Source organism: Pelodiscus sinensis, chromosome 19, assembly GCF_049634645.1.
Source record: "Pelodiscus sinensis isolate JC-2024 chromosome 19, ASM4963464v1, whole genome shotgun sequence".
Lineage (NCBI taxonomy): Eukaryota > Metazoa > Chordata > Testudines > Trionychidae > Pelodiscus > Pelodiscus sinensis.
Genome location: NC_134729.1, coordinates 22,272,735 through 22,285,580, shown reverse-complemented (window position 1 = coordinate 22,285,580; position 12,846 = coordinate 22,272,735). Strand labels below are relative to the sequence as shown.

The 12,846-nt window shown below is 56.3% G+C and overlaps 1 protein-coding gene across 1 annotated transcript in view; it reads right to left on the bottom strand.

The window, feature by feature from the left end:
- Window positions 1–12,846, bottom strand: part of ANKRD24 (ankyrin repeat domain 24) — a 31,811-nt gene that overhangs the window by 8,020 nt on the left and 10,945 nt on the right. Inside the window, exons 5-16 of the mRNA XM_075903017.1 lie at window positions 11,073–11,130; window positions 10,669–10,739; window positions 9,403–9,509; window positions 8,638–8,825; window positions 8,212–8,240; window positions 7,829–7,921; window positions 6,099–6,200; window positions 5,910–6,017; window positions 5,623–5,667; window positions 1,002–1,100; window positions 691–763; window positions 237–358 (exon numbers count right to left, since the gene is read on the bottom strand). Of these exons, the coding sequence (XP_075759132.1) occupies window positions 237–358; window positions 691–763; window positions 1,002–1,100; window positions 5,623–5,667; window positions 5,910–6,017; window positions 6,099–6,200; window positions 7,829–7,921; window positions 8,212–8,240; window positions 8,638–8,825; window positions 9,403–9,509; window positions 10,669–10,739; window positions 11,073–11,130 (1,095 nt within the window). The remainder of the gene's footprint in view (window positions 1–236; window positions 359–690; window positions 764–1,001; window positions 1,101–5,622; window positions 5,668–5,909; window positions 6,018–6,098; window positions 6,201–7,828; window positions 7,922–8,211; window positions 8,241–8,637; window positions 8,826–9,402; window positions 9,510–10,668; window positions 10,740–11,072; window positions 11,131–12,846) is intronic.

Genomic DNA, 12,846 nt, shown 5'->3' with positions numbered 1-12,846 from the left:
GATATTTAACATCCCTGCTACAGACAGAGCTGGGGGGAGGGGCTGAGCTGCACATAAGCATGGGCCGGGGTTCGCTTCCCATGAGGGGGAGAAACCTGCTGCCTGCGTCCGTCACAAGGCAGCAGCTTCGCCCGGCCCTGAACCGGGGCCTTGAGGAGCTGCTGGCTCTGGGAGGGTGCCCAGAGAGTGCCCCCAGGTGCGGCCTTCACCTGGCTGCCGGGGAGACGGGCCAGTACCTGTATCTTCTCCAGCAGCTCCTTGTTCTGCAAGGTGAGCGACTGCACCTGGCCCTGGAGCGTGGCCACCAGCTCCTCCGCGGACAGACTCAGGGTCTTCTTGGACAGCAGCAGCTCTGCCCCTGAAAGAGCAGCCCCGGGCCCCCCAGAGACCCGTCACGAGCCCACTCGCTTTTGCCCCTCCCCCGGCCGCGGCAGGGCACTTCTTCCTGGCCGACGTGCTCCACGCAAACCCTCCCCAGGCGTTTGCCAGCACTCGCTCAGGCCTGCCGGGGGCCACGTACCCTGGGAGCCGCTCATGGGGCCCATCCCTACCCAGTGCAGCTCCGGCCCCCCGGAGAGCTGGGGACACCGGTGCAGGGGCCTGCTACATGCCTGGCGAATTCAGCTGCAGCGGCCAGAGCCAATTCCCTGCCCTCGATGCGGCCCACGCCCGCGCCTGGCACTGACTGACCTGGGAACTCCAGCAGGTCGCCCTCTTCGTCCTGCAGCGTGTCGATGTCGTAGCTGGTGTTCTCCTTCTCGGTCTGGGGCACACGCAGACAGGGAGTCAGGGACCGCCCCAGGGCCACTGCTCCCCTCGGCCACTCCCTGCGCTCCCCCAGGGCGCCAGCCGCGGCCGCTAACCCCGCCAAGGTCGGCGACCGGCCGAGGCAGCGAGACCAGGCGGCTCCCACCCTAGCGCGGCCGAGCCCGTGTCAGGGACAGCCCCGCCGCCCGCACGACTCAGTAAGACGCAGGGCTCCGTGTCCTCTGCGCTCCTACCTCCAGCGAGGACAGGCGGCTCCGGAGCTCTTCGACCTCCTTCCCCAGATGCTCCTTTTCCCCCTCTCGGTCCGCCAGTTGCTGCTGGAGCGCCTGGATCTGGGTCAGACAATTGGACGCCTCATCAGAGCCGGGACCTCGCTCGGATTCCTGCTCGGACCATCCCAACCAGCTGGGGTGGGTCTCTCAGGAGGCCCGAGAGCCAGAGCAGAGCACAGCCAAGGTCCATAGGATCACAGGAGTGGAAGGGACCTCGGGAGGCCATCGGGTCCAGGGCCCGGCCCTCACGGCGGGACCACGCACCGGCTAGGCCAGTGGGTTTCAAACGACGGGTCGTGACCCAGGACTGGGCGGTGGGATGGTGGGCGCTGGGGCTCGGTGCTGCAGGGGGATCGGGGAGCAGTGGGGGCACTAAGGCAGCTCCCTGCCTGGCCGGGCACTGCAGACTGCACCCCAGAAGCAGCCGGCAGCAGGCCCTGCTCCTAGGTGTGGGGGAACTCCCAGGGCTCCGTGCACTGCCCCTGCCCCTGGCACTAGCTCCGCCTGGCAACCTGCCGCTGGCTGTTTCTGGGGGCAGGCTGGTTTGCGGTAGAGAGGCAGGAAGCTGCCTTAGCCCCCCCTGCTCTGCACCGCTGACCGGGAGCCACTCCAGGCAAGCCCCTCCTGCCTCAGCCCTGACCCCCCCCCCAAAGCCGGAACCCCCTTCTACAGCCCAAAGCTCTGTCCTCAGCCCCGCCCCGGAGCTCACACTGCAGTCACATTATGGTGGGTCGCGGCATCAGCCATTTTCTTCAACTGGGTCATGAGGGAAAAAAAGTTTGAAAACCGCGGAGCTAGACCAGCGGTCCCCAGGTCACAGCCGGCGGGCCGCTGACAGCCCTGCAGCTCCACCATCCCGCCTGCGCCCGGCGGTGGGCACGCAAATCCTTTGGGAGTGGGGGGAGACAGACCATCCCCTTCCCCCAAGCCCAGCCCCCCTCTTCCCACTCCTGCTCAACCCCCCTCCTTCCTCTCCACCAAGGGACACAGCCTAGCCTGAGTGTGGGGTTACGCCAGGCATGGGGGTCTGTCCTGTGGATGGGACCACTCTGCATACACCTCCCCTAGGCCACAGGGACCTGCCGGCAGCTGAGCTAGCAGCCAGAAGCTGCTCTAGCCCCCAGCACTGCCAGTGGTGGCAGCAGGAGTCCCTGGGGGTTATTAAATCGCCGAGGACAGCAGGTGGGGGCAGGGGAGAGGAGCGTGTGGGTCAGCAGACACACGGGGGAGGGGACAATGTGTAGAGGGGCCGGGGGAGGCCAGTGGCCCACTAGGAGGATTTGAGGACTGACAGTGGCCCTAAAGTAAACTGAGTTAGAGACTCCTGGTCTAGACCATCCCTGACAGGTGTCTGTCCAACCTGCTCTCAAATATCCCCAGGGATGGAGATTCCACAGCCTCCCTAGGTGACTTATTCCAGTGTTTCACCACCCTGACAGGCAGGAAACTTTTCCTAATGTCCAACCTAAACCTCCCTTGCTGCAATTTAAGCCCCTTGCTTCTTGTCCTGTCCTCAGAGGCCAAGGAGAACAAATTTTCTCCCTCCTTTCAGATACTTGAGAACTGTTATGTCCCCTCTCAAACTTCCCTTTTCCAGACTAAACAAACCCAGTTTTCAGTCTCCCCTCACAGGTCGTGCTTTCTAGACCTTTCGTCGTTTTTCATGCTCTTCTCTGGACTTTTCCAGTTTGCCCTCATCTTTCCTGAAACGTGGCGCCCGGAACTGGACACTATACTCCAGCTGAGGCTTAGTAAGCACAGAGTAGAGCGGAAGAATGACTCCTTGTATCTTGCTCACAACACTCCTGTTAATGCCTCCCAGAACGATGTTTGTTTTTTTGAAAAAGTTTTCACACTGGCTTATATTTAGCTTGTGGTCCACCATGACCCTTTCTGCGGGACTCGTTCCTAGACACTCGCTTCCCGTTCTGTACGTGTGCAATGGATTGTTCCTTCCTAAGCAGAGCACTTTGCATTTGTCCTTATTAAACTTCATCCTCTTTACCTCAGACCATTTCTCCAGTATGTCCAGATCATTTTGAATTAAAGCCCTATCTGCTGAAGCACTGGCAACCTCTTCCAGCTTGGTATCATCACCAACTTTATCAGTATAGACTATTGTCTATGCCAATATTTAAATCCTTGATGTAGATATTGAACAGAACTGGCCCCAAAACTGATTTCTGCAGAACCCCACTTGTTACGCCCTTCCAGCCTGACTGTGAACCATTGATAACTACTTCCTGGGAATGGTTATGCAACCAGTTATGCATCCACCTTATAGCAGCTACATCTAGGCTACGTCTAGACTGGCATGATTTTCCGGAAATGCTTTTAACGTTAAAAGTTTTCCATTAAAAGCATTTTCGGAAAAGAGAGTCTAGATTGGCAGGACGCTTTTTCGCAAAAGCACTTTTTGTGGAAAAGCGTCCGTAGCCAATCTAGATGCGCTTTTCTGCAAAAAAGCCCTGATCGCCATTTTTGCGATTGGGGCTTTTTTGCGGAAAAGAAATCTCTGCTGTCTACACTGGCCCTTTTGCGCAAAAGTCTTTCGGAAAAAGTCTTTTGCCCGAATGGGAGCAGCATAGTATTTCCGCAAAAAGCACTGATTTTTTACAGTAGGAAGTCAGTGCTTTTGCAGAAATTCAAGCGGCCAGTGTAGACAGCTGGCATTTTTTCCGGAAAATCTGGCCAGTCTAGACACAGCCCTAGGTTGTATATTCCTATAATGAGAGGGTCACGAGAGACTATATTGAAAGCCTTACTAAAGTCCAGGTATACCACATCTACCACTTCCCCCTTCTCCACAAGGCTTGTTATCCTGTCAAAGAAAGCTATCAGGTTGGTTTGACATGACTTGTTCTTGACAAATCCATGCTGGCAATTATTTTTCAGTTTATTATCTTCTAGATGTTTGCAGACGGATTCCTTAATTATTTGCTCCATTCTCTCTCCTGGCACAGAAGTTAAGCTGACTGGTCTGTAAGTCCCTGCATTGTCCTTATTTCCCTTTTTATAGAGGGTCACTATATTTGCCCTTTTCCAGTCTTCTGGACTCTCTCCCAACTTCTAAAAATTTTCAAAGATAATCGCTAATGGCTCAGATATCTCCCCAGTCAGCTCCTGGAGTATCTAGGATGCATTTCATCCAGCCCTGGTGACTTGTACCAGCATATGTAAAAATGAATAGGGGTCTGAGATTGTTGTACACTGGTGGTTAAGAAGTTCAGCCATGGCATTACCCTTGAACATGTTTTTTCCCTTTGTTTCTAAGTCTGGAAAAATAGATTAAAAGTCCAGCCAAAACAGGTATTATCCTTCCTGATGTATAAACATGCTCTTTCCCTTTGTTTTTGTAGCCTACAAAAATAGATAAGTATGCAGTTGCTCTTCTTTGTTGTGTCTTTTACATACCCTCCCTGGCACTGTATAAGATATTTTCAGGGCTACATCTCTTGTAATCTCTGTAAACTACTGATTTGGAAAGTTTGTAGCGTAGGAAAGTGTTGATTTAATTAGCTTCAGGGGGTGGCTGAGTTAGTCTGTACAGGATAAACTTAAAAAACAACCAATGGTCTGGTAGCACTGTATAGACTAACAAAACATGTCGATGGAATCATGAGCTTTCGTGGGCACAGCCCACTTCTTCCAGACTATTGGTTGTTTTTTAAGTTTATCTTGATTTAATTAGAAATTCTGTAAATAGTAATTAGGCAGGGGTATAATAATACTCATCCCCTGCTTATTCATATTCATTGTGTAGGAGTTAACATTACAAATAAGGCTTTAGGGAAAGTAAAGAAAGACGTGTGAACGAACATACTAAAATAGATAAAAGCTGTAATTGGTGCCAAACTGTTACCGCTGGGACGTTGTGTTGCATGTCCGAGGTAAACGTGCGTGGCAATAAAGCAGTTCCGTTTACCCCATCCGCTCCTGGGTCGCCTGTTTCTTCTCTAACAACTTGGAGACATCGAAGTTCTCCAGGTAATTTTTAACTTGTTCTCACCTGGTTTATCAGGTCTAACCTCTTATTCCAATGGTGGCGGGCCCCACGGATGCTCAGAACAGGCCCACCAATGGGAGGGGGCAAAGGGGGCAATTGTCCCGGAGCCCAGGGAGCTCTGGCCACCTCCACTACCACAGCTGCAGTAGAAGCTGAAGCCCATGCCCTTTAAATCACCGTCAGAGCACTGCCTTGTTACCCTGTGTGACTGAGGGGGCTGCAGGGAGGGCAGCAGGGGGAGGCACGCTGTGGGTAGCGCTGAGGGTTGGATGCCCGAGCCCTGCCCCTTGCACCTAAAGCTCTGCCCTTTCCAGGAGCACGGAGCCCCACACACACCTTGCCCAGGGCCTGGTGAGGCGGTCAGCCCCACTGGCTGTGCAGGATGGGGTAACGCTCTGTTGTATTCCAAACCCGGCACCGGCCTCCCAACATTTCCTCCTGACCCCCAGCTGATGACCAGTTCATGCCCTGAAGCATGACGGTTCCTCCACCTCAGCATCTGCACAAAGCCATTTTCCCTTCCCACCCCATCTCAGAGAACGTCCGGAGCTCTCCGGGTCCAGAGACCTGGCCTACCTGCTTCTCCATGGAGCGTAGGGAGCCCTCCTCCAACTCCAGCCGCTAATGGGAACACAAGGAGAATCCAAGACGGTTAACGAGCTGTGCAGCCTGGTTATCCCCATGGCAACCCATCTGCACGTCTGTTCCTGGGCTCAGAGCGGCAGAGGGGGCATTCCCAGCCACGAGGGGCCCCCCCGCAGCTCGCCAGGGCAAGACCCCGCTGGCAGTTGCCGTGGTGATGCCAGAGGCGGCTTCCTTCCACCAAACGGCCCAGAGCCCATTGGGGCGGGTCACCTCAGTACCTCCCGTTTCTGCTTCTCCTGCTGATGCTCCAGGCCCTTGATCTTGTGCAGGAACCGAGCCCGTTCCTGCCTCAGCCGGACGATCTCCTCGTAGGCCTCCCTGTCCTCCTGGGGGGAATCCCACAGTCAGGGCCCTGCGGGGGGCCCCCAGCCTGCCCCATCCCGCTACCCCTGCCAGGGGATCCTCACCGTGTCGGCTGGGCCAGGCCGAGCCCTGGCAGGCTTGGCGGTGACTATCCGGCTGCTCGGCTCTGTGGAAGGGGAACTGTGCTCCGGAGAGCAGGGGACGTGCTTGAAAACAGGAACAGGCGTCAGTCACACAGACAGAGCCAGGAGCAGACAGGAGGGCAGCCGGCTTATCCCAAGCCCTCAGCTCCGTTCCCACCCAAGTCCCATTACGCCTCCCGCCCTAAATGGTCAGCATGGCTTTACGCACACGCCCAGGGCTTACTCCCCTCAACGCAGCCACCTCTAGGGTGCAGCAAGGCAGCACCCTGGACCCAGGGGATTTCGGGGAGCGGGTCTGGCCCCTCCAGCGGAGTTCGGCCGTGACGTGGGGAGGATTGCCTCGCAATCTGAGTGCTGTGCTGGGACGCAGGAGACCTGATCCTGCCCCTGCACTGCTGAGCCACCATGGGCAAACCACAGCATGGCTCCGTGCCTCAGTTTCCCTGCTGGAAAACGGGACACCAATACTGCTGACCTCCTTCGGAGTCCTACACCGCAGCACGGGGTAGAGGCACAGACTCAGAGACGAGCCCCCCACTGACTCACTAACAGGACTGCCAGGAGCCCTGGGCCCTTTTGACCCTCCAGGCTCGGGGCTTTTAGGCCTGCTCAATGGTGCCACCTCCAGCAGCACGCATGGGGTCTCCCATCCAGCCACTGACCAGGCCTGCCCTGCTTAGCACCAGGGATGTGGCAGGATCGCAGAATCCCATGGCGGGGCTCTCACAGCCCTGGGAAATCCAGAGGCGGGGCAGGGGCTGGAGTTTTGCTCCCCATCCGAATCCCGTGATCAGCCACACGCTGAGGGCGTACCCATTCCCTGCCTGCTGCCACCAACCCCCCAGGGGAAGGGGGGTGCACCCAGCAACCAGCATGGGAAACCCCGGGGCAAGAGAAATCCACGAGGATCCTTGATGCCCGTCTGGGATCTACCCATGCCAGGGCCAGTCGGCGGCTGGACCACGTCCCTTTGTCAGAGCCAGGGGCCAAGCCGCACAGGCTGCCTGTCTCCCTGGACGGACACAGGCTGATCATGCCCTTATGAAAGGCCCTGAAGAGATGCTGCTGTGTTAGCGAGCTCCCCTGGGCAGATAAATGCCTTGGCGGGGAGAGAAGGGGGAGGGAAGAGAGACTCAAATGGGAGGATGGCACAAGGGCCAGGGCCCTAGTATAAGGCATGGGCAGCCCAGTCTCAATTCCCTTCTCCGCCACAGACTCCCCGGGTGACTCTGGGCATCTCACTTATGCCCCAGTCCTCAAAGGTACGTTGGTGACGCATGCCCACAGAAATCCAAGATTTGACCTTGAGGCTCTGGGCCTCAGTCTCCCCTTCTGTGATACGGGCGCACTGCACTGGGGTGGGGTGAGGACAAAGCCGTTGAGGGTTGAGAGGCGCCCGGACGCAAGGCATGGCGGCCAGAGGAGAACCGCAGCGAGTGCTACGCTCCAATCCCTTCGGGCAGGCCCGCTCCCCCGCCCCACACTGCTGTGTCCTGGGGGTGCACGGAGGCTGTCGCCGGTATGGCTACTAGAGGGGGTGTCCCCACCACCGGGGACCTGCCTAGAGAGCCCCTCCTCAGGAAGGACGGAGCTTGAGGGTGGAGGATGCCCATCCAACACCACAGCTCCTGGGAACATCACAGCACCCGCTGGGGTGCGTGCGGGGTGAGGCAGAGCTATGGCCACCTCACCTGGCTGGCGGTGCCCGGGGGCGGCGGAGGGGCCTTCCTCTTCCGCGGGCTGCTGTTCCTCTCGGTGAGCAGGGGCTGGCTCGGCGATGACGTCTGCAGGGACACCGAGAGGAGAGGAGAGGGCTCCAGCAGCTCCCCCAGCAAACCCCGACTGGGCAGGGGGCAGCAAGAATCCCTAAGGGCTCCTAACCTCGCCCCCACCCCAGCCCCTGAAAAGCCCCATGTTCCACAAGGGCTTCCAGGGGCCTCTTCTCCTGCCAGCCCCCTGGAGAGCCCTTCCCCTGCCTTCCTGGGACGCGGCCGAGCCGGGCAGGACGGCCCAGTTCTGCTGTGGGAATGTGCCTCCAGCGGCTACCACGGGGCTGGGCCCCCAGCGTCTTTACCTGGGACGTCCGCTCAGCCGACTCCTCTTCTGTGGGAGGCAGAGAGGAGAGGAAACAAACCAGCAAGAGGTTAGAGGGGCCGGGGCACTAGGCCACCTGCAGCCTGGTCCCCTCAGCCGGATGGGGAGCAGACCGGCTCTGCCCCGAGGCTCCGGGCTGCCCTGTGGTGGACCCAAGCCCTCAGCTGGCAGCCGCACCTGGGAAGGGAGCGCGGCCCATCACGCTCCAGCGCCCCCCTCTGGCTGGTCTAGGGAGAGGCACTTCCCAGCCAGCGCTTATGGGGCAGGAGGAGTAAAAGGAGGGGGGCTCCCTGACTCCATCCAAGCTGGACGCCCCCCTGCAAACCAGGACGTTATCGCCTCCCTCTGGGCAGGGGCGAGGTGCTCTGAGACCTGGGGGGGATGGGGCTTGTCCCCGGCATCTTACCGCTGGCCAAGGAGTGGCGCTGGGAGGCGTCCTGCAGGTAGTGCTGGATCAAGGCGTTCCCCGTGGCCAGGCTGTAGCCAGCTGCGTCCTGACCTCGGGCGTCCACCATGCCGACCCGGGCCCCGGCATGGACAAGGATTTCCACCGTCTCCGCGCTGCCGATCTCGCAGGCCAGCATCAGGGCTGTTCTGCAGCAGGGGTAGAGGGGGAGAGAGACACCTCGCTCACCCTCCAGAGCCAGCGGCACGAGGCTGCGGAGCACGATGGGAGCCCTGCGTCTCCACTGGGCCCGGCTCTTCTAACTTCTCTCCCCCCTCGCCCTGTCTCCTGGCCCCCTCTGCTGAGGACACGACTGCCCAGGTTTGCAAGCAGGATTGGGGCTACCACATAGCCAAGTATCCGCCCCCCCCCCGGTGCCAGGCTGGGAGCGGGAACCCGTCAGACTCCAGCCTGTAGAAACCCCATCGCACGGTGGGGTAAGGGCAGGATTCGGGCAGGCCGTTCCGGTTACAGCTCTATAAGATGCTTCCTTGCAGATTCGGTGTCTGCCTGACTCCTCCAGCCCTACCCCAAGACAGATGCAGCCCTGAGCAGCTCACCCAGAGGTTGTCAGCTGGAGACCTCTGGCCCCTTCTCAGACCCAGGCTCTCAGTGGCTGCCCGCTCAATATTGACTAGGACTCATTTCTCTGCCATAAGAAATGCCACCCCTGTCCTTTAACCTGCCCTCTCCAATCCCAGGGCCCTTCCGAAGGAAGGCTCTCACCTGCCTTGCAGGTCTCTGCTGTTCACAGCAGCTCCGCGATGCAGCAGGTACCGGCACAACTCTGAGTGCCTCATCTTAGCTGCCAGGATCAGCGGAGTGCAGCCATCCTAAAGCAGGGGGTGGAGAAGGAAAGTCAGTTGGGAACAGCCCCTCCCTCCATCCAGAGCCAGATCCCACTGTACTCGGAGGAGCCCACAGAGTGTGCACAGTAGTCAGGGAAGGACTACCTCCCTGGTAGTTAGGGGTGGACACCTCGTTTGCTTCTAAAACCCTTCCCTAAGCCATGAGACCTGAATCTTCTACAACGCTTTCCAGCAGGGGTGCTCGCATTTTTTAACAGCCCCCGTGAGGCAGGGCAAGGCTATCGTCACACTGTCCAGAGGGAGAAGGGAAGCAGTGGCAGGCTAAATGACATGCCCGAGGTCACACCGTCTGCCTGTGGCAAAGCTGGGAATGGAACCCAGGTCTCTCAATGCTGAGGCAAGTCCCCTAACCACTGGGCCGTCCTTGCTGGTACTGGATGAGATATTATTTTGCAAGGTGAGCACCACATGCAAAGAAAGCAAACGAAACAGCTGTAAAACCCAGGACCTGGTCATTAAAAATTCCAGGGTGCTTTCTGCACCAGATGGCATGTCCTGCCTCCTGCATTTCTTCTGGAGCTTCCCTCGGGTACATCTGTGTGTGAAGTGCTGACGCTGAACTAGCACAGCTGCACTACTGCATCACATCCGGCGGAAACACTCTTGGCCGAGGGGGGACAGAGCTCTCCTATCAGTATTAACCCCCCCCACTCCCGCAAACAGAAAACACTTGGTCAGTGGGAGAAACCCTCCTGCCGACTTAGCACTGAGCACGTGAACGCTTCTATCAGTGTAACTTATGTCGCTCGAGGGGTGGAATATTCACACCTGTGGGTTACATGCATTTTATTGCCAATACATGCTGTTGTGTCGCCTTCAATGCAAGATTCCCATATCCCTGAGCATTATTCTGTCTATTCCGGGTACTTACACAGCAACATCCATTAGGAGCTAAAGATATAACAGGTATATGTGTTATCATTGCAGTCTGTTCACCAGCTGCTGCGTTCCACCTGAGAGGTGGCTGCATTTCGGGGGGGGGGGGGGGTGATGGGATCTCTGCACATCTGGTTCTCTGCTACATGACACCAGCTTTCCAGTGGCGTGGAAGGGGCACCCAGGCTTGTGGGGCTCTCTGTGCAGGGGAAATCAAACCCCAGAAGGTCACCAAGACCTGCCTCACCTTGTCCTTGGCATTCAAGGAGGCCTTGAAATCACAGAGAATCTCTGAGCATGAGATGCAGCCGCTGACAGCTAGACAAGAAGGGAGAGACTGTTAACCCCAGTTCACTGCCTTGGCATATCCCTTCCCCTTTCCCGGATCTAGCCCAGAATGGCAGAACCCATGATGCTACTTAGGAGAGAGCATGGTTTTCTGTCTAGGCAGACTAGATCCCAATGTTGAGCCTGGGTACATGCCTGATTCTGGCCCCCTCACCTCCCTGTGCATGCATCCGTCTGCACAGTCGCTGCCTTTGAAATCCTCACTGTACGTCAAGTTACCAGCTGGCTGTTTATGCAGCTGATTTGACAGCAGCGTTTGAAATGGGGGGGAGATGCAAGTGAGATGGAGGGTCCCTTGCTGACCTGCATAGTGGAGCGCTGTCCGACCGTTGCTGTCAGCTCCATCAACCGGGCAAGATGCCTAATGGGCGGAGAAAACGGTTGAGTGACAAATGGGTGACAACCACCTTCCCGGTGGTAAAAAAAGAAGAGAGACTCAGGGTTAAGTTACTGCTCTGTGTCACCGACCCTTGTCAGGCCTGACACACTCAGTACACCGGACACACTTGTCATGATACAGACCCAAAAGGTTTCCTGTGATATAGCAACAGAAAACTAATAATTCACTGGCCGTTAATAGCCTTGCACGATGTATGTACAAAGAGCTGTGTACGCCAGAATGATGTGCTTCGACTGTGTTTGGCAAACAATGCATAAAACAAGTCTGCCTTGATAAAGGAATGTGCATTTGTTTGTCTGGTCGGCAGGCAGAGTCAATGAAGGTACATTTATATAACAGGCACACAAAGCCATCAAGCTAGAGAGCAGGGAGGAAAGGGAGAGTCAGGTACAAAGAGAAGAGGTCTGAATGAACCCCTTGATAAGCAGATGACTCAGCTAATTGTTTACAATGTTACTGTGTTATAAATAGGGCCCTACCAGATTTCACGGTCTGTGGCACGTTTTTCACAGCTGTGAATACGATAGGGCCTTAATTATAAAAGTGCAACAGATCAGGTCTTTGATTGATCTTTGATTGCCATCTGAGGCTATGTCTAGACTGCAAGCTTCTTTTGGAAGAAGCTTTTCCGGAAGAGATCTTCCGGAAAAACATTTTTCGAAAGAGAACGTCTAACACAGCAAAAGCACAATGAAAAAGCGACGTGCTTTTTGGAAAGATAACGTCCACATTAACTGGACGCTATCTTGCATTTCAGTTGTGATTATTGTGGATGGAGTGGCTACCAGGGCACCCGTGCTTTTTCCTGGAGGCCTCTTCTTTAGAAAAAAACACTCTTCTGCGTCCACAGAATTGCTGGGCCCCCAGGCAAGGGTGGGGTGCAACAGCTCCGTGCTCCTGGAAGGAACGGGACCTCAGGTGGAAGGGATGGAGTTTGGGGCCAGAACCAGAAGCAGCGGCCAGGAGTCCTGGACCCTTTTGAATCGGGGCAGTTGCCCTTTTTGCTCCCCACCTTCCCCACTGGCAGGCCTGGGTTTCCTGGGCGATAAAAAGAAAGCAGAGCAAATCCCACAATAGCCCAACACTTGGAGGATTCAAGGGACCAGAGCTCTTGAAATCACAGAAGGTTTGGTCCTTCCACCCAGGGGCTGATGTGTCTGGGAACTAGCTTTGAGTGAGAAACCTACTTAGGCCAAGACTGTACATTTCTCAAATCAAGTTTTAGTCAAAGGCGTTTGTTTTACTGCTGCTCATTTGTAATCCTTTCTATCAGGCCCCCTTACATTTGGGATCACACAAGCCTCTGGCTGTTTAATACCCTCATTTTACTGTAAACCGATTCAGCGCTGGGATTGAAATCCCAGTGTTTGTCAAACCCCAGTTCAATTAACAAGCTGTCTCTTTAAAGGGACAATACATTTAATACCCTCTGTGTCTCCCAGGAGAGGGCTAGATTCTACAGAGGCAGGCGGTTTGGGGGGAAATGCAGGACTGGGGCGTATGGGGGTCACTCTGATGGAGCAATGGAAGTCAGGGTGTGACCTGCATGTTTGTCTGTTGGTGACAGGGATGTGAGCCACAAGAACATCGAATTCCGGCACCCAGAAAGTCACAGGTAAACTAACTGGAACTAATAAGCATTCTCATAGACTTTAAGGTCAGAAGGGACCATTATGA